Raw genomic sequence first — 21,020 nt, 5'->3', positions numbered from 1 at the left:
TATAAACACAATGTGTGGATTTAATCTGTAGATCGTCCCTTTTTTCCATTAATTAATTTATTCATTCATTAATCTTCCTTAGGCTTAGTCCCTTCATTCATCAGGGGTCGCCACAGTTGAATGAACCGCCAACTTATTCAGCATTATTTTTACACAGTGGATGCCCTTCCAGCTACAACCCAGTACTAGAAAACTTTAGAACACTTATTCATACACATATGCTACGGCCAAGTTAGTATATTCAATTCATCTGTAGAGCATGTCTTTGGACTGTGGGGGAAACCGGAGCACTCAGAGGAAACTCATGCAAACACAGGGAGAACATGCAAACTCCACACAGAAATGCCAGAGACCCAGGTGGGACTCAAAACAGTGGCCTTCTTGCTGTGAGGCGACACTGCTAACAAATGAGCCACCATGTCGTCTTGGAAATCCAACCCATAGGATCAGACAGAATTTGCATCTGAATCTGCAGAATCATAAAATGTTTTGCTATTTCTGCGCAGAATATTGTGAAAAATCTGCTAAATTATGCAGAATGATTTTGGCTGTATCCTAACTAAAATCTTAATATATATTAAATAAAACTTAATAAATTTAAACTTTTATTTAATGCTTGCAATGCAAATCTTATCAGATTCACTTATTTGGTGAACAAAGCAAATTTCTCATATAATATATCTACAATATATATTTACTAAAAGACAAATTATAAAGTAAATTATTACTTTACAAACTGTATTGTAAGTAAATCAAATGAACGTTTTCATATTAGTCAGCAATATTACTGAAATTAATTTAAAAACTGAATAAATATACATTAACACACCTTTACACACAAGTAAATAGACTTACTAATGAGCTGAAAATCTGCAGATTTCTGCGCACACAGATTCCGTGTGGGCCTACCCTTGATTGTTGTGCTAACACAATAAATCACTTTACTAATCATGCTAAATGTAATCATTAAGGAAAGCACTCAATAAATTATTTGATGAAGAGGCACTGATTTAGGAAAACTCATGAGTCTTATTTCTGAAAATTGACAAATCATCACCTTGGAATTATATGGTTCTATCTGCGATCTGAATGATTTTGAGATAATGAGCTTTAAAGTTTTTGCATTTCACACAGAAAACACTGTGTGTAACCTTTGTTTTTTTAAATAAAAACCCTTAAAATGTGAAAAAAAAAAACGTATAAAATAAACATCCTATAATGTAAATAAGATGTAATTTAATAAGAATATGTGAATAACTCAATTTTGACAAAAATGTCAGATAGAACCTTATAATTCTAAGGTGATGAAATGTAATACATAAGTTGATAAACAAGTTGGAGTGTTCAGCTCAAGACTCACTGAGATGCTCGGACCCTCTGAATACGTTTTTTTTTAGTGCTTCAGGGTGCTGATTAGGTTAAACAGAATACACCAGAGGTTCAGTTCTTGTCTGCCTCAATTCAACAAGGTCATTCCCACAGCGAGTGGCCCCAAGCAGGCTCTGGTAATGAAATAGGGACTATAGCTATTCTACTGAGATACAAAGCTGTAGAATTTTTTCCTCCAGTCAAGAGAGTTTATGTTTCTCAGCTGGTACTTTATTATTCCAAACAAACAGACAAATCAAAACAATCAGATTCTAAATGTCAATGCTGAAATTAATCTTTACTTAAATCAGATCCAAGCAGTGGCTTGTCATGATGGATGCACACTTCAATGTTTCAATCCTGTATCCATCCTTGGCAAGGTTTTAGGCCACCAGTCATATGTATCAGGCTGTTGTTCTGCAATCTATGAGAATCCATGTCAACAATTGTTGGATATTAACTCAAACAGAAGAGTTAGCCATTAAGCTTTGAGACATTTGAAAGAGTCCATGTTAAAGCCAAACATCAAGAATAGTGTGCCTTCTCCAGCACAGACACAACATTTATAGGTGTGTTGTGGGACTGATGATGTAGGCCTGTCTGTCTCCTCCTCGTAACATTCCAAACCCTTTTAGGGTGCATAGTTCAATTGATCCCTCTGAACCCTACTGTTTACACAATGGTTTTTGGATCTAAACCCTGATACACTTGTTTCATCACAGTAGCAGATGTTGCTAGGTAACGGTGGCATGGGAAAAGCTGTAAAAAGGCTGGATACAACTGGCTGAGATACTTACAGTAAGTTTTTCAAAGTGTCAACATTGAGCAGCACATTTATCTGTTTATCATGAATTTAATTTAAATGTTCATATAAACAAGAAGAGAATCAATTTCAGCTGATGTTGAGCAGAAATATAGTCTCGGTTTGCAGCGCGTCTGTTGTGTGTGTCATAAAAGCGAGTGAGTAAATGCATGAATACATATTGACCAATTCATATTTGATTAATAGTGGCTCACATCCATGATTTGGTGAGCGATTGTGTTCACATCTGAAATGAAACAAACTCAAGTTTCCATGAACTGCATTAAAAACCACACTTTCAGGTGGAGTGCGGTTTGCGGAGGATAGTGTTCACATTCACCAAAAGATCTAAAATTTGATGTTAAACAAAACTGAGATCGCACCAAAAGTGCTAAGCCCTCTTAACCTCCTAGGGATTGAGTGTCCACATACGTGGACAGCACATTTTAGCTCTTAAGTGGCTTTTTAAAATACTTTGAATGTTTTATACTTTCTTACAGACATACAGAGTCATCCTGCAACTGCAGCATATTAAATTCCCAAACATTTTTAACTGTCCAAAACGGGAAAAAAATTTTGTTTTTACTCTTTGATAGTCAAGCCCAGACTCGAACCAGTGACCTTCTTGCTTTGAGGAGACAGTGCCACTGAGCCATTGTGCCACCAATTTCAACATATATGATGTAAAATATTATTGAATTAAATTTGTCAAAATTTAAAGCTGTCAAAAAAGAACTGAAAGTAACTGAAGATTCTTACATCTCAACAACAATTGTGTGTGTTTCTTTGAGAATTCTGCCGCAGTAATTGTCATTCAAACACACACACACACACACACACACACACACAGACACACACACAAATACAGAGACTATGGCTTCAGGCAGGATCTGGTTTTAATAGCGCCACTGAGCTGGTAGGCATCTGAGCCGTCACACTCTGGAAGAGGAACAGAAGATTTCCAGGATTGCCAGATAATCCGGGCCGCTGAGTTATGAGGCAGGAATAAGAAAACCAATAACGGGAAAAAGAGCGCTTTGACTCTGCTGTTTTAAATTTGAATCCAACCCATGTCGCATGGCAGAGGAGCAATATACCAACAAGAAAAAAGGTTTTGCTGAACAGCCTGAATGAGCCATAATATCCCATTACCTCTGAAAGTGAAATCAAACAAAACTGAAATTTCTGTCAATATTAGAAAGCCTGAATCCACCTTATGGCTTTGTTCTGTGATGCATTATGAATGTGTGTGTGTGTGTGTGTCTATCACTCACTGTGCAGAGACTCGATGACGACTCTGTAGACGGAGGCATGACGGTGAGGCTGCCATTGAGCACACACACTGCTGCTGAGAACCTGGTATGTGTTCAGATTCCTCACCCCAAGAAACACTGCAAGAGCAAGAAGAAAATGTCAAATACACTGAGTTGCTGCATGGGCAACAGTACAGAAATAAAGCATGTCCATTTTTTATGAATATTCTAATCCTGTTTTACAATAACAATATCTACATATACATAACCCCTGTAATGCATTCAAAATCCATATTTGACTGTCACAATCTGGGTTAAATCTGCTTCACTGTTGTATATTATAATAGTTTTATTATTTTTTAACAGCTAATCTGCATATCCCCATCAATGAGTAAATGTGAATAAACAAATAAATAAATAAATAAATGGATAGATAAGTAAGTAAATAAACAAATACATAAATAAATACCACATGAAGAAAGGGAGGTGTAAAAAGGCAATGAAAGTCTAGAGAGCAGCTGAAATATCTCAGTAGTTATTCAGCAACCCTCTGCCCTTCGCCATTGTAAATTAATATTAGTTGCTCGAGTCCAACATCTACATTAGCAGGATGATAATGATAAAACCACAGTGGATATTTAACGAGACAATGATCCAAAACACAGCCAAGGAAGACAGAACAAGCTGTAGAATGGCCCAGCTAATCACCTGACTTAAAGCCAATAGAAAATACAAATTAAAGATCAGATTTGATAGATAAAACCCATAGACCCATTAAAAACTGTAATTTTAGTTTTGAATTTTATAATGTTTTATTGCATTTATCTTGTTTGGTGAGTGGAAAAAAAGTATTATTATTTGTAATTACACATTAGTAGTAACAAAAAAATCTTAAACATAGTATTACATGAAAGTTATAATGCCATGTAACCTTACAATTACAAGTATAAATCCTATTGAAATGAAAGGAAATTAATTATGTTTCTTTGCTTTTAAAAACAGTTACTGTACTTCTCTTCACATTTATTTCACACACAAACATACATATATAACAAACAAATTACTTTTACTTTCATAAATATTCCCTCTCAGATATAAAGTGTTTTGTTTTTCATTTGTAATAGACATATTTTAATAATATTTCACAGTTTAATGTCCAGTTTAATTTCATTTCATTTCATTTTAAATGTAGTGTTGGTGTCATGCAAGTATGAAATGTGGTTTAGGCTCTAAATCATTTTAAAATTTCGAATGTTTAAGTTTAATTCAATTACCAATTAAACAATAGTACACTAAATCTGTGTTTGAATATTTTGAAAAGTACACCTCAGTTTATAGTGTTAAGGCACCGTTGAGCAATGCTCTTTACATGTAACCTAGTCCTCTAAAATGCAATGCAGCACATGTATTACAGTAATGGCTAATGAGCCGTGGGCCAGCCAGTGGGCTCCTTTGTGATCCAGGTTACTGGCAGAAACTTGTCGGCTTCACTTCTTTAGAAAGCTGGCATAGCATTTGTGATTACTCAGATTTCTGTGTGATATCCTTTAAATACTGCAAGTCAGGCAAAACTAATGGCTGGAAAAACACATCGAAGAGGAAGGCGAGAGATTCAAACAGTATTCTTAACAAATATTCTCTCCACTTAAAAGCCACAAATGACCTCGACCATTGCTTCCTTTATTTTCCTTCTTCTCTTTGTGCAGACCACACGAAATGTGCTGTGTGAAAGAAAACTGATTTGAGAGAAGAAAAATAGGCTTATTTTGGAATGGTCACGTTTTTTTTTGTCAGTATACCATTAAAGCCACAGCACATGGTCCACATTAGTAGGACAAAACAATGCTCATCTTTGGAACTTGTATTATTTGAAAGGCAAACACAATTGTGGCCATGTCGAATAGACAGAATCCCACACATTTTATATGCCAGAAGATGTGGCTAACCCAAATTCAACTTGCACTGGACAAATTCCATGTGGTGAAACACTACGCTTCTTTAAAGGAATAGTTCTCCCCAAAAATGAACATTTGTCTTTTTTTATTAAAACAAGATTTATAGCTGAAACTATGGTCCTTGGTGTATCATAAAACGCTAATAACTGGCTTCTGGCACTTTGAGAGTCAAAACGAACAAATAAAGAAAAAAAATAATATAATACCTTGGTTCCTGATGATACTGTACACTGGCGTTTTATGAAGCAAAACTGGTCTGTACAAAAACCTGAACATTACTTATATTTGTTTAAATTATTATCTGTATTGCCAGCCTGATCTGGAAGGAAACATAAGTATTTTACATATTGGCATAAAAGTGACTAATTTGTAGAAATTCATGACATTTAATTCATACAAAAACAAGTCTGTGTGAACCAGAAGTCGCAGAGACTTTTTTAACTTCCTGACATGGAATATTGAGTTGGGGTGGGGATTTCTTGCAGCAAACTAACATTAAGATGGGCGCGGTTAAGAATATTGTTTCTGAAGCTATCAAACAGACCAAACCAAAACAAACTTTTTTTTTTCTAGTGGATAAAATTGCACAGATTAATTGATCAACTAAACAGCTAAACTAAATCCTCAGAGTAAAACTGACTCAGTTTAGATATTTGGTCACTCTCTAAATTGAGTTAAAGTTACTCAAGTGAATAAGACAATGAAAGGATTATTTAAGTGATGATTGAACACTTTTGATGAACACTTGCTGTGAATAAGCAGAAACACAGAAGAGAAACACAAAACTAAAATTGACTTTAGTTATAGCCATAGATGAAATCAGCTGAAATGTAATACATTGAATCTCTCAAAATCTCAGCAAAGGATCATTAAGCAACTCCACAAACAGTAGCTTTGATTTTTACCAACTTGTTAGCTCTTATTTTAAGAGGGACAAAATACACTCTGGACTAAGTAAATTTTACTCAGAGAATTTTGCTGTGTAATGAATAACCATGTGCACTAGCAAAATGAACATTGTAAAATTTGATTTTACACATATTTTAAAAGGAGGCATGGCCCCAAACCCCAAACAATGTTAAACCCTAAACCCAACATTGGAGCATAATCAAATCATGCTAAAAAGTGTGAATGTATGAAATTTAAATTCACGCACATTTGCCACTAAATAATTCAAATTGGCATAAGATTGTGTTGGTAATCCATACAGTAGCCACATCAGGACTTACAACAATAGCTGTTTCTCCCCTGTCAGGCTAGTGCAAGCAGGACTTACAACTGACTGGAAGGCCAATAGGCTCAGAGCTTAAACAGCCACAATCAAGCTGTGTTGCCATTGTTGGGGCACCAGGTTCACAGCATTTCTCTAAAACCCAGCATGGAGTAGCATTACATATTCTTACTATTTCACTATAGGAAAAACTAAATCAAAATAAACTAGATTTTTAAATTAAAATTCACTCATTCATTGATTTACTTTTCGGCTTAGTCCCTTTATTAATCAGGGGTCGCCACAGCAGAATGAACCACAAATTTATCCAGGGGTCCGTTCTTCGGACGTGGATTACTCATTTAGCTGGATTTGATTATTGACAATTTGACATGATCCAGGATCATTTCATTCTTCGAAACTGATCTGAGAGTTGTTGTCATAGCAACAGGTCTGGTAGCTCAAACCTGCTAGGGAGCAGGCTCATTTCAAATAAACAGGATTAGATGAGCTAATTTTAATGAAAGATAATACTTAAAGTCACTGCAAATTTCAGATAGTAGATTTAACTACCTTAGAGTTAAAAATTAACTCCCTCAGAGTTTATATTGAAACCACCATGAAAGTGTTAAAGTAACACTTTTAAAAGAGTTAACATTATTACAACTAAGAGAGTGCTAATTAGCAATCTCTTGTAGTGTAAAATATCAATTAAATTTACAGAAACAAGTAAGTACATAAACAAGTTTTATAGAATTGTTTAAATATACGGAAAATAACCGTATTTCACGAACTGATACAATGTTCAGTTCACAAAGTCATAGCTTAGTGCACAAAAACATAAAGTCATTAAATGCACTAATGTGTTCATGTGTGATTGCAATTAACAAACAGATTTTCACTGCATAAGTAACTACACAGTAACATTTAAACAAAACAAGATGCAGCACAACATCAGATACTTTCAGTAAATCTTGGACTTGAACACAAATGCTACTATCCTCCACAATGGTGACACTTAAACGTTTTGCCTTTTTATTTTTTCCTTTCTTGTTTTTATGGAAAAATACTGCCAGCTGTTGCCAGTAATATACTGTTTTTAAACATTTTACATTCATAAATTCAATCTACAGAATATTTCTGTTAAAAATACATTCCACAGTCTGTATTTTTCATCGAACACATACTGAGTTCTGATATTTTCTTACAGTAGTAGTTATACTTGGGAAAACAGTTAATATATTTTTTAACTTAACTTTTGACTAAAGTTTAACTAAAGTTTATATATATATATATATATATATATATATATATATATATATATATATTTTTTTTTTTTTTTTTTTTTTTTTTTTTAATAAAACTTATGCAATCTGCACTTCGGAAAAAAAGTAGAAAGACTGCTGGTTCAAAGATATTTTTTTTTTAATGGGGACTTTTTAGTTACAATCGCTTTAGTACAATTTGTGTATGATAATATGATGGTGATTTGATGCTTCACAAAAGTTGCAGACACCTTTACCAACACAAAAATGCTTTTGTGATGCTAAATTAATTTAAACATCCAGTTATTCTTTATACCGATTAAAAAACCGGCTACAATAAGCAAGCTGAACTGGCGCTCTGGGCAAATTTAGATCACCCACCCTCAACACGAAAGTGCCGCGAAGTGTAAGTTGGGGGTGTCACGGATGTAAGTGAGAGGGGAGCTGTCCTCACTATTCTCTATGGACCTCTATGGACGCGGCGGCCCTAAATATAATATTACTATAGCTACTATATTAAAGAAAATCTGCTCTAACTGTAAAACTAAATAAATTGCTAAACACTCTTGACACATGAAAGTTTAAAGCCTGCAGCCCACGACAAAGTTGAGAAGTTATTGTGCATCATATTTAACAAAACGTTCCCTATGAATTTTATGTAATACTGCTCACATGGATAATTCAATATTAATCAGATGATGTCATTACACTGCTGTGCCATCAGCCAATCGTTGCATTGCTGATCATGATTTCCAGGATCGATAGATCTGTCCTTCACAACACAAGCAGCGCTCATAGATCCGTTCATCCAGACATTTTATTCTGATTCGCAAACTTGTTTGAATAACCAAATTGGCCAGAGATCAGTTATCAAGATTAAAAGATCCAGGATCTGCCAAATCATCCTAGATCATTTAAGCGAGGTACGGAGAACGGACCCCTGCATATGTTTTACACAGTGGATGCCCTTTCAGCTGCAACCCATCACTGGGAAACACCCATACACACTCATTCACACACATACACTACGCACAATTTAGCTAACCCAATTCACCTATAGCACATGTCTTTGGACTGTGGGGGAAACCAGAGCATCTGGAGGAAACCCACACGAACACGCAGGAGAACATGTACACACCACAAAACAAAACAAACAAAAGTGGCCGTAGTGTGTGTGTGAGTGAGAGTCAACTTCTATATTTAAGTCCATTAAACCATGTCCATTACACCTAAATTATAAAGTCCTATCAACATCTTTCTTAATTACAACTTATCTATTTAAGTTACCTAAACTTAGACCAAATGCATTACACTTGTATTGTCAAGTCCTGTCAACCTTAACCTGAGTTAAGAAAACTTCACTGTTTAAGTGAAGTAAATTAAAAAAATTTAAAAGGCAGCACGAACACTTAAGTTGAAACAACATTTTTTTTTACAGAGTAGTGTATCTAGTGTGAATAACGCACATCGTCAGTTTATGTGAAAAAAAAAGACTATTAAAGCTCTCTTCATAGACATAAGTTTATTTTTAACAACCATTAATGTTATGTTTTTTTGTATTTATGTGTATTTAAATGTTAAAAGAAAAAGTTATTTGTTTAAAAACACCAAACATTCATCATTTATGAAAAGCATTAATGAATTACGATGAATTTAGCAGCTGGTGATGTGACAAACTAAATATTCTAATCGTTCTAATAGCTAAAACAAACCGTCTAGAAGTAAAATAAATAGCTGAAGATAATACTGAAATGTCTCTGTTTACTGAGGCTGTGGAATAAAAGTAATGTGTAAATATAGTTTAGTTTCTTTCTTCACTACAAAGGACCTCATAAAATTGAGTATTACATTTGTTTTGCCTGTATATATTTTGGTGACATTCAAAGTGAAAGCTGCTGACTTGCAGTTTAGGGAATCACCAAGTACAACAATTTCAGGCAAAAATAAAGCTCTGCTGATTGTTCTGCTGAAAAAAAAAGTAACAGTATCTTGGATGCCCTGACAATGAGTAAGTTAACTTGTTTTCTTTTATTATTTTTGAATCAACTTCGCCTTTAAGCGTGGCTATGAGAGCCAGATTCTATAAAGCAAGCACTTATGCAATCAATCTGTCCATTGGAATTCACGCTACACAGCTGAACATCATGTCAGCTGCGTTTGTGACTAGGAGATTTTAGATTAAAATGGACAGCGTGCACAAAACATATGGCACGCAGTGGTGGAGATTCGTTTAAGGTTTTGAATAATGCATGTGACAAGCTTTCCTCCTTACATGAACTATTTTAATGAACTATATGCATGCAAAAAGAGCCTCTGGCTGATAGTGCTAATACAAGGAGGTAGAAATCCATTATTGTGCATTCAATTATTCAAAGGTCAAACAGAAAACGTATGAAAAATTGATGGAGCAGGCGGTATGCAGATGTCATCATGTAGGGTGAGAAAGAATGGGAGGTTTCTTACAGATCTGTGGAGTGTGAAAGAAACAGTCGTCTGTGCTAGAAAAGCTGAGATTGACTGAACATCCTTTAGCACGTTTTGCCCGTGATTAATCAGGGTGTCATAATATCTACGACATGCAGAATCGCCATGCTCAGTTAAACTGACACACCATATTCCCACAGGATTTCTGAGCCAAGTGGATTTTGAAAGTCTATCTTATAATTCAAAAGAATGCAAGAATGTTGCAGTCAAAAAGTTAATTGCTAGAAATGCTGCAGCATTAATATTTGAGAAGTTGCAACTTTCCTAGACTACATTTAATATATATACAATAAACTATAAAAGCATAAGAATATATAAATATATAAATATATAAATATATATATATATATATATATATATATATATATATATATATATATATATATATATATATATATATATATATATATATATATAGTGACAGAGAAGCTGAAATAAACTTGCTTAGAGAAACTCTGTTGCTATATCAATATATATAAATGTATCTATATAAATTTATTTCACTAGATCAGTTTAATGGCGAAGGGATTAATCAAATAGGCCTATCAATGGAAGATTTGTAAAGAAATTTCATGCTCCCTTGTAAAAGTATTTTGCAGTATTTTCAAAATATAAAATACAGTATTTTATTTTGATACTTGTCATTATTAATAATATATGTCTCAGTTGTATTACAATGAAATGGAATTTGACATTTAACAATCTCAGGATATGAGACAAATAAGGTACAGCATGTAGTGTGTTCTAAAGCCTTACATTGTGGTGTATTAAGAAACATTTGATTCAGTTAGTTATACTGAATGCACTGTTTACTTTGTGTGCATTACAGTGAATGAGGACTCAATCTTTTAAGAAGCAAATGAATATGAAAATCATAAAACATTATTACTGTGATATAGAACATAACATTTCCAAATATTATTTATTTGTATGAAAAGCAAAGTTACATGTTTACTCAATTTCTATTTTGCCACAATCTTATAAAGTTAAATCCACTTTACACCTAAACATCAAACTTCTCTTATTACAGTCCTGATGGTGGAAATAACAAAACCCTGATGAAGACATTTTATACAACACGCCTTAACTTCCTGTTATATATTAAGATCTATCAAATGGTTTTGTGTGATAGCGTTCTGTCAGTAGCGGAAGCGCTGTGTGTGTTTATCTGACTTGTCTGAAACAAGACAGAGCTGACTGATATTGGGCCGGTGACACGCAGCGCTCTGATGGATGGCCTCAGAAAACATAATCTGTTTGCTTTTTGATGAGAATCGCTAAAACAGGTATTACTTTGCGATGTACCTGGTGATATCAAATTTATATGCAAAGGACTGTCATTACTGGAGCCGTCTGTCTGAATGCTGATGTATGTGCTGCCTATCAAAGAGCGCCTTCAGGATTCATTAACAGACAAAAGGGCCAGTTCTCGCTAGTCTGCTTACATAGCGATATTATCACTGTTGTTTATTATCATGGAAATAAAGAAACAGTATTAGCAAGGACGATCGCGCGGTAGGCAGATTACATCTGTGAATCTGATGTGATGCTGCAGACATGGAAAAGGAAGAGGCCGCAGATCTCACACTGGCTTTGACAGAACTAGATGGGAGCACTTTGTTGTGTGTGTGCTGGATCATTGTGTTGTGGAGACTCACATGTTTTGCCCTTGGCGGTGAGGGGTTGGCTGGAGCCGGTGGTGTAGGAGGCGATGACCTGAACGCTGTACTCTGTGTCACTCAGCAGATTGAGGATCAGCAGGGTGTTTACATCATCTCCGACAAATGTCTCCAGAGCCCGACCTGACACTGCGCACGGAGCAGAGACAAAAGCTTAAAACAATCAGAGAAAAATCGCACAGAAATAAACAATGAAGTTATGTTTTTTAACCCATTCTCAGCTAAGATTTAAACACTCCTGCTGAGTTTTTAAATCAAGATTAAAATGATTAATATTAGTGTCTTAACAGATGCTAGCAAGTATTTTACAAACCAAACATGTTTTACTTTTTAAGAATTTGCTAGTACTGAATTGAATTTTTGTCACAAAATTTGGTAACACTTCAGTTTGTCACAATTGATACTATTAACTAGCGTATTACAGTACCTGCCTATTATTAAGATATTAAATGTTCAGTAGTTGTTCAGTAGTGACCTTATTTTACATATCCTACCCAAAACCCAACTTCTATTTTACTATTAACAAATAGCTAATTAGTAGTTTATTAAGCTAGTAGTGTTAGTTAATGATTTGTTAATAATACCATGAATTATGACCTAAACTAAAGTGTTAGCCATAATTTATATGTACATCCGAAGCTTCTATTGAGACTTTAGAATTAAACTTTTGATGTCTGTCATCATCTTTTATAAGTCATTACTTCAAAAATACTACATTATTTGTAATGATGCCTATAATTGTGTTCAAGACTATCCCAGAAGAAGTGTATGTCAATCAGTCTGGCATGCAGAAGAGATTTTTTTTATTCACAGTGAAAACATTGTTTTGAAAGACCTGTCTGAAGTAAAGTTATGTTTTTGCAATCAGAAAGTTATGCTTTTGTTAGCAGAAAGCTGCTAAGCAACAGAGGCACACATATCAAAAGTGCCAGTAAAAAAGCCTTAAAGTAGCCTCCTGTAAATTACAATTTCAAATTTCAATATTTGATGATGGGACTGCAATTGGATGGTAGTCATAAAAGCATGAGGAAAATGACTATTTTTGAGACCGGAATGACGGTGGTGGCTTTGAAACAAGTGGGGATTAAAAAGATGTTGAAAATGTCTGTGAAGACATTGAGTTCTAAACATTAATGAGTTCTAACATTATTAGGTTCTCAACAGTAGTGGGTTCAAACATTAGTAAGTTGTAACATTAGTGAGTTCTAACATTAGTAAATTCTAAACAGTAGTGAGTTCTAACATTAGTGAGTTCTAAACATTAGTGAGTTCTAAAGTTAGTGAGTTTTAACATTAGTGAGTTCCAACATAAGTAAGTTCTAACATAAGTAAGTTCTAACATTTGAGGGTTCTAACATTTCTAAATTTTAAACATTAGTGAGTTTTACAAAAGATGTTTTTCATCATAGGTGCCCTTTAAAATGTTTTTCTTTTTCTTTTATTTTATTAAAACTGCTTTTATTCTAGCTGAAATAAAACAAATAAGGCTTTCACCAAAAGAAAAAAAATTATAAAGAAAATATTGTAAAAATTTCATTGCTTTAAAAAAAATTAAAAATAATAATAAATAAATAAATAAATAAATAAATAAATAAATAAATAAATAAATCACAGGAGGGCTAATAATTTTGACTTCAACTGTATGTAATAAATGTAATTTGCATATATTTCCATATATCGGATTTTGCTTTGGTCTGTGGATCAATATTCACTGTTGGTACCAGGTGGATACAGGGCCAAATATGTGACAGTTCTGTAATTCAAAATTCCAGACTGAACTAAAAAAAAAAAAAAAAAAAACAGGCAATGGGTGAAATGGATGATAGGACCTCACAGAAACACTCATTATAATCACACCATAACCCTGACAAAGAAACTGAGAAAACTGGATCTGAACCGAAATGAGAACAAGTGAACCTTCCCCTTCAACAAAACACACGCAGACGCACGGAAAATGAGCTCTGGACAGTAGAAATGACCAGCGGTGGGATGAATTATTAGCAGCTGTTGGGAGCAGTTTGAAAGGGCATTAAATGTAGGTGGAGAAGCCATTTCTCTCCACCACAGAAGGGAGTTTAAGCTCATATAATGGAATAAAGGAGTTTATTGGGCAGGACTTCAGTGGAAAACAGAGGAGAGTGGTATTTTCTTCCCTCCTGTGCTGCAGCCACATTAGAGCTTCTGTTTACAGCCGAATCTCAGACTGCAGATGGAAGAACTGTCAATGTTCAAAGCGGCAGATGGAAAGAAGTATCTCCACCTACAGTTAATGCCCTTTCAAACTGCTCCCAACAAGCTGCTAATCATTTATCCTACCAGTCTATAACTGTCTTGAGAATCGGAAGACTTTAGTTATTTGACAAAATGACATAACTCGCTTATGTCTGGAATTATGAAGCTTTTTTTTTACACTAGATTAGGAGTAGACATTCCTTTCATACACAATTAGACAAACTGTGAAAGGTTAAAGGGGTGGTCAATAAGCTATTTTAGTAGGAGTGATTGTGTTTAAAGAGTGCACAGTGACCCCGGATTTGCATTGGATTCGGGTGGTATTATACGGCTCTGACCACTCAATTCGATGCTCATGTTCACACCAGTCACACAAACGGCACATTTCAGAAGCGTTCCAAAAGATAAAACATCCAAATTCTATCGCCATTAAAAATAGGAGCCTGGTCTATATTTGACAGATACCTTGAGCCGGCAAAATGCAAGTATGCATATGTACAGATAATATACAAAATAAAGTCAAAATAATAATAAGATTTCATTAAAAAATATTTTACAAGTTAATGGTGGACTTTAAATGACTAAAACACAGCAATGCATGTTTATTCTTATTCTTTTATATATTTAAAAGTGCATTAAAACTGTATTAACTCAAATTAGAATATAACAAAAACTTATACCCAAAAGTTTATCCAACTTAATCATGGTATTGTAGGACCCCAAAAATCATGAAAATTAGCTAGCAAGCAGTTCTGAAATGTCCCTGATGTGATTTGGGACTGTTCTCAGGACAAAACACAATCTCTTAGGAGCCGTAACCAGAATAAATCTAGTGTAATATGTCCGTTCTTCACTAAAGAGCCCCTATTATGGGTTTTTGAATATGATCTTCCGTGCAGTGTGTATCACAGCCCTAAGTGAAGTAAAATATCCAGCTAAGGCTTAAATCTGAAAGTGCACCGTGCTTAAAACTATTGATTCATCTATAAAAAAAATAATTGACTCAGAGTGGTTCAAATGAATCGAGGGGGTTGCAAGTCTTTAGCTGTGTCGGCATGACGTCGATTTGGAACTCAAGTCCTGCCCATTTGTTGTGCCCACAGACCTGGGAAAATTGACCCTCTGACCCCACCCACAAACACAGTAGAAAAAAAAAGAAGAAGACAAACACTGTAGCAGATCCCAACTGAATCATGTCGCAAACATGCTTTGCTCTGAAGTGTGAGGGAAAGTTAGTGTTATTTTCCCCACCCAAAGATGAGGCTGTGAGGAGTGGTTGAGGTTTATTTTTGCAAAAATACCTCAGCATTATAGCAACAGCCTAATGTTGTGTTCCTGTCATTTTCTGACGAGTGCTTAAAACAGGGAATTCATTGGCCGTTTGTTAAAGGAAGGATCAGAAAAGACCAAAGCTGTATGGACCTTTACAGGAAATTTACTGTACACAGTTTTTCGATTAGTTCTTTCCTCCATCTCACAAGTGGAATTAACTTAGACAATTAAAATGGTTGCCTCATTTTATGTATATAATTGTGTTTTGTTACATGTAACCGGTCTACGTAGCTTGTACTGTATCTGGTTAACTCTTTACATTCTCATATCAAATCTAAAGCCACGTTAAAAATGCGACACATGTCACTTTGTTTATGGATTGAAATGTGTCAAGTTTCAATAAAGTTCAGCTTTTGCCGCTGTGTGGATTAATACTGAATGTGTGTCATGGTTATGATAAGAGCAATATGCTGGTGTTAAACGTTATCGCTTTATAGCACTCCTGCATTGGGTTTACACATAAACTCTGCACTTTGACTACTTCAACAATGTTGATAAGCCATGCTGGGCATTTCTCTCTGTGTCACGCAGAACACAGTCGACCAATCGCAACAGACTGGGTCATCTGATCAATCAGCGCAGATTAGCATTGCGTAGCATTGGAAACAAATGAATCGCTGAACGAATCATATGGGTGTCTTTGGGGTAATTAGGTAAAAATAAATGCATATTATAAGACAATGAAAGTGTTTTTTGACCTTGCATGCATATCAGACTGTTGTCGGAGGCCCCAAAACCAAAATATGATCTTTTTAAATGCATAATAGGAGCTTTTTAAAAAATACATACACATTTCACTCTGATTGAACAGTAAGCACAGAGTATTCTGTTTAGCTACCCATCAAGTACATGTTGCCTGGGGCCAGGGTTTATACAAAACCAAGAAAAAGCTCATGTACTCCCCAAAAGCTGTTTGATGTTTGATGTATATATTAGGATGGAACAATTAAGATTACAGACAGGTCACCATGAACAGCTCAGTGTTTTATATAGGCACACATAACCTCTAGGCTATTGCAGCCGACTTGTTATAGGACTTTAAAAGTGACTTCTGTAAAATGATAGTATCTCCCTCTCCATTGAGCTTTGAACAGTTTAATTTCATATATAGCTTATGCCAAGTATAACACTGCACACCAACTATAATAAAAAAAATAATAATAAATGTACTAATAAACAAGGAGCCTTTTAAAATGTGTACTTGTGTGTCTCTCTGTGTGTGTGAGTGTACATACCAGAGATGGGCTGATAGATGACTCTGTAACCCATGGTGGGGAATTGAGGACTGTCCCAGCTGATGCGGAAGCGATTGTACCATTCATCAGACACCCTGAGGTTGCTGGGGCCAGAAAGTGGCACTAACCAATCAGAAAAGAGAAAACCATTATTAGCATTAGCAATAAGGTCATTTCTTGCCAATTACTGGTCACCCAAATCTCAAAATAATTTAGCACTTGCAAGTGGAATCATAAAAAAAAATATTTACTGTAACATTGACACCTTTAAAGTTGTAAAATAAAATAAAATAAAAATGACTGAAAGGTAAATTATTATATTGAACTATTTAAATATTTAAAAAGTCCACCAGTAATTATTTGAAAGACTCACCAAGATTGCACTAATTTGATCAAAAGTAGTGTAATTAATAGTAAAAATTTAAATATTATTAGAATATTAAAGTAATGTCAGTAAAAAAAAAAAAAAATGCAGTTATTCCTGCGACTGTAAAGCTACATTTTCAGCAACTGTTACTTCAATGTTTGTTGATGATTCAACAGCTTAGAAGAATTATATTTTTAATACACATTACATTACATTGAAAATAACATTCTCTAATAATAGTCTATATTTTTCACTTAATTACTCCTGAACGGTGGATATCACCCTGCTCATAATTAATTCAACCCCAAACTCAATCAGAAAGAAGGCCAAAGGTTTTTCAAGGCAACTATCAGGCTCTGATCTAGAGTTCAGCATGAGGTGACATTAGCATCTCTAATCAGACAATGGGCTGTGATTTGAAGGTGATCACTGAGAGGAAGCTGAAGATAATCAATCCCATCAGACGAAAGTGGGCTGATCTGTTTGATCAGTTCATTAGTGTGAGAACACCAGAGCTGGAACGGATATAGTTTATTATGCTTATTAATGCGTAAAATCAATATTATTCATTTAGCTAAAGACTGCAAGACTGATGATGACTCCAAAATGCAATGATGATAAACTGCATCCCTGTGCTGTAAGAACATATTTTTAATGTTTAAGTGCTATATTTAATATAAAGTATTGTCAGATGCATGGTTTCCAAGACAAACAGGAAATTAGGTAGCATTGGACAATAGTACATACATTTTTTTTGATTGGATTCACTACATTTTTTAACATACTGTAAGTTGTTGCAAATAATTTATATGGGATGAATTTAAACAAACAAATTAAATTTAGTAATCTTCAACTTAGTTTGATTAAATGTAACCCATGTACAGTAAATTGTTTGCAGCCACTTACCTTAAAAATGTAGTAAATCCAATTTTTTATAATTTTTTTTTCAGTGCACAATGCAGATTTCCAAATAAAGAGGGTGGGGAGGTGGCAGAAATCCCTCTAAAATTAAGAGTGTTTTTACAGTTGGCAAGGTTTGCTTTGGTTTAAATGAACTCTTGTATCATTGCTCTGTTAGAGGAGAATAGTGTAAATGCTAGTATCAAAACCCTGGTGTGCACCAAACCAGTGGACTGAGACTTAAAAAAAAGCTATTAATGAACTCTAGTGTGGTTTGACTGAAATATGCTTTTTGTTTTGCTGCCATATGAATAATTATTCTCTGCAGGAGTAATTCTTGTTCTCAATCCAAGCTGAACTCAGAAGTTGGCAAACCAAGTTGAATTTAGCTTAAGCTTTAGGCATCCTAAACAACTTTTTACTTTTCATTGAAAGTTAATGTTAGATACAGCCACTGTATTTGAATATTAAGAGTTTTCCATCGAAAATGAACATTTTTCTGAGCCTCCTTTGTTTATGTTGAGATATTTCACTTGACATTGAAAAGGACTTATTCTTTGCCCTAAAAGTGATATTACTGAACATATGCACAGGAGCCTGATAAATTTATTTATTATTATTTTTTTTAATCAGGCGGTTTTTGCATCTAAACTCTTCATATATAGCTTATATATATATATATATATATATATATATATATATATATATATATATATATATGTTGTGTAATGTTGACAATCACAACAATCACGTTTTTGCTGCCAGTTTAGGTATTAAATGAATGTATGCTTAAGGTCCAGTGTTTCTTCTGAGATATTTTCCAGCTGTAGCGGCAGGCCTTTTTTTTTACACAGATCTACCAACTACCTATGGCGTTATTTCAATGACAAATGTTGTGAGCGCAGTGTTACAATTCGTGATCGCATTCATGTAATTTGAGCATACGAATGTCTTTGCTTGCACGCCAATTTCCTCTGTTTCTTCACAAAACTTTTTGCACGGCCTTAAATATAAGCTGCTCAAGTGCATTTTCTTGTATGCGCTCAAATAAAAGCTGCTGAAGTGCAATTTAGTGCATTTATGTGACGAGTATGTCTCCAACGTTTATTAGATTTGCTGGGAATATTTATCAATGTCTCCAATAGACCTACAAAGCATTATTAATGCATCTTGAAGTAAAGTGAAATGGCTATAAACTCCAGCAAGATAAAGTCATTTTATGCAGAGCCACAGACCTTTATCTAAAAGTATAATTTTGGAAACTGTTCATCTTAACTGAAAGCGATTTGGTGCGATTATAACCTGCCATTAAAAAAAAATGACTGAATGTTTTGAATGAGATGCTGCAATGTAGCCGTGGTGGTATGAATTTTGGTGTGGCACCCCGCCATGGAGGGATGAATGTAGCGGAAACAATGAGGTCTAGGGTCTTTAAACCCCTTGAATCTGCCATGTATAAAACTCTATTTTCAGCACTGTGCTCAGATCTAATAATAATGATAATAATAATAATAATAATAATAAAAATAATTTGTTCTGTTACTGTATTTCACAGCACAGTGACAATGGATATGAGGATCCAAACAAAGTTTCATTAATTAAAAGGATAGTCAAAACAGGCAGGGTCAAAGCCCCAGCAAACAAACACTGTCCAGGGTAATCCACAAGAGTGATCTAATAGTCAAGTAAAGGTCAGAACAGGCAGCAAACAATCTCAGAAAATGTAAACTACAACAAATATAAGACTTTACAGTGTACTCTGTGTGTTGACTGCTGCTTTCAAAGCACTGCTTCAAAAGCTTCAAAACTTTTATGAATCTTTTGTTTTGAATCAGTAGTTCGGAGCAAAAACTATTAGAAAGGTCACTAGAATTCAGTAAATAGACTGTTACATCATAACTGTTTCAAAATGTTTGAAAATGCAATAGTTCTCCTCTTTATGTGACACCATATAATCTAAATGAATGACGATGACATTTCTTGCTTGTCTAGAAAATGCTTGTTGATTTAAATGTTTTTATATATTTGGACTAGAAACAAGATATAATAGTCTAAGTAGGAAAGTTGTTCTAAAGTTGAAATTGTTTTGAAGTTTTAAAAAGCCTTGTTTACCTCATCACTATTGTGTTTGTTCTATGTAAATAGTCTGGGTAATGTGAAACAGATGAAATGGTAATCAGTGCACTTGGTTATGGGAAATGTAGTCCAGATGTCTGGGAGAGTAAATGGATGGAGTGCCGTTTAGGAGCTTATGTGCATTCTAGCTAGTGATTATAGCAGATAAATTAATAAGCACTGTTATTTATAGAACCAAACTTTAGAGAAGATGGTTTTTATTGTTTATGTATTTTGACATAACTTACTGAACATCCAAATCAATGTTGTGTGCTTGATAAAAATTGAGTATAATAAAAATGTATAATGTTATGTAATTCATAAAAAGCCTATAACATGTTTAAGAGTCAAAAAGTATAATTTCAAGAATTTCTCCCACACACACAGATAAAAAAAAAACATTGTCATTATCATGACTGATCACTATCATTTTGACTATCATGACTGTAGTCGTTTTTATGATGCCTGTATCAAGTAATGAACAACTTTTATGAGCAAAGTTCCAACTATAAATATGTAAGAAACTATAACCAGTATGCCTAAAAATAAATATATAAATGCATGATTTTTTACAGTTTCTTAACTGTAACCTTAACATAAACTCAGAAGTCTCAGAACCTGTCTTATAAATGACACGTTGGTAACTGGCTTGAGGTTAAATGAATTATCTCAGTGAAATCACTAAATATCATAGAAGTAAATGAGATCACGCTCCTGTTAACACATTGACTGGCAAAGGGTTGCATTTTTTAACTTGATTAAAAAAAAACACTATTAAATATTCATTAATCCAGCCTGGGAATTCAACCAAGGTCATTCTGCG

General features: G+C 34.3%; 1 protein-coding gene across 14 annotated transcripts in view; it reads right to left on the bottom strand.

Annotated features, from left to right (window-relative positions):
- The window catches only part of col14a1a (collagen, type XIV, alpha 1a), a 320,593-nt gene that overhangs the window by 144,750 nt on the left and 154,823 nt on the right, over nucleotides 1–21,020 (bottom strand). For all 14 annotated transcript variants that reach the window (XM_087286725.1, XM_087286726.1, XM_087286727.1 and 11 more), the window contains 3 exons: nucleotides 16,816–16,938; nucleotides 11,996–12,145; nucleotides 3,445–3,561 (listed from right to left, as the gene is read on the bottom strand). In XM_087286725.1, the coding sequence (XP_087142851.1) occupies nucleotides 3,445–3,561; nucleotides 11,996–12,145; nucleotides 16,816–16,938 (390 nt within the window). The remainder of the gene's footprint in view (nucleotides 1–3,444; nucleotides 3,562–11,995; nucleotides 12,146–16,815; nucleotides 16,939–21,020) is intronic.

The sequence above is a fragment of the Danio rerio genome, chromosome 16 (genome assembly GCF_052040795.2).
Source record: "Danio rerio strain M-AB ecotype USA chromosome 16, GRCz13ab, whole genome shotgun sequence".
Classification (NCBI taxonomy): domain Eukaryota; kingdom Metazoa; phylum Chordata; class Actinopteri; order Cypriniformes; family Danionidae; genus Danio; species Danio rerio.
The sequence above is the reverse complement of the archived record's forward strand: the minus strand, read 5'-3'. Positions and strand labels throughout refer to the sequence as shown.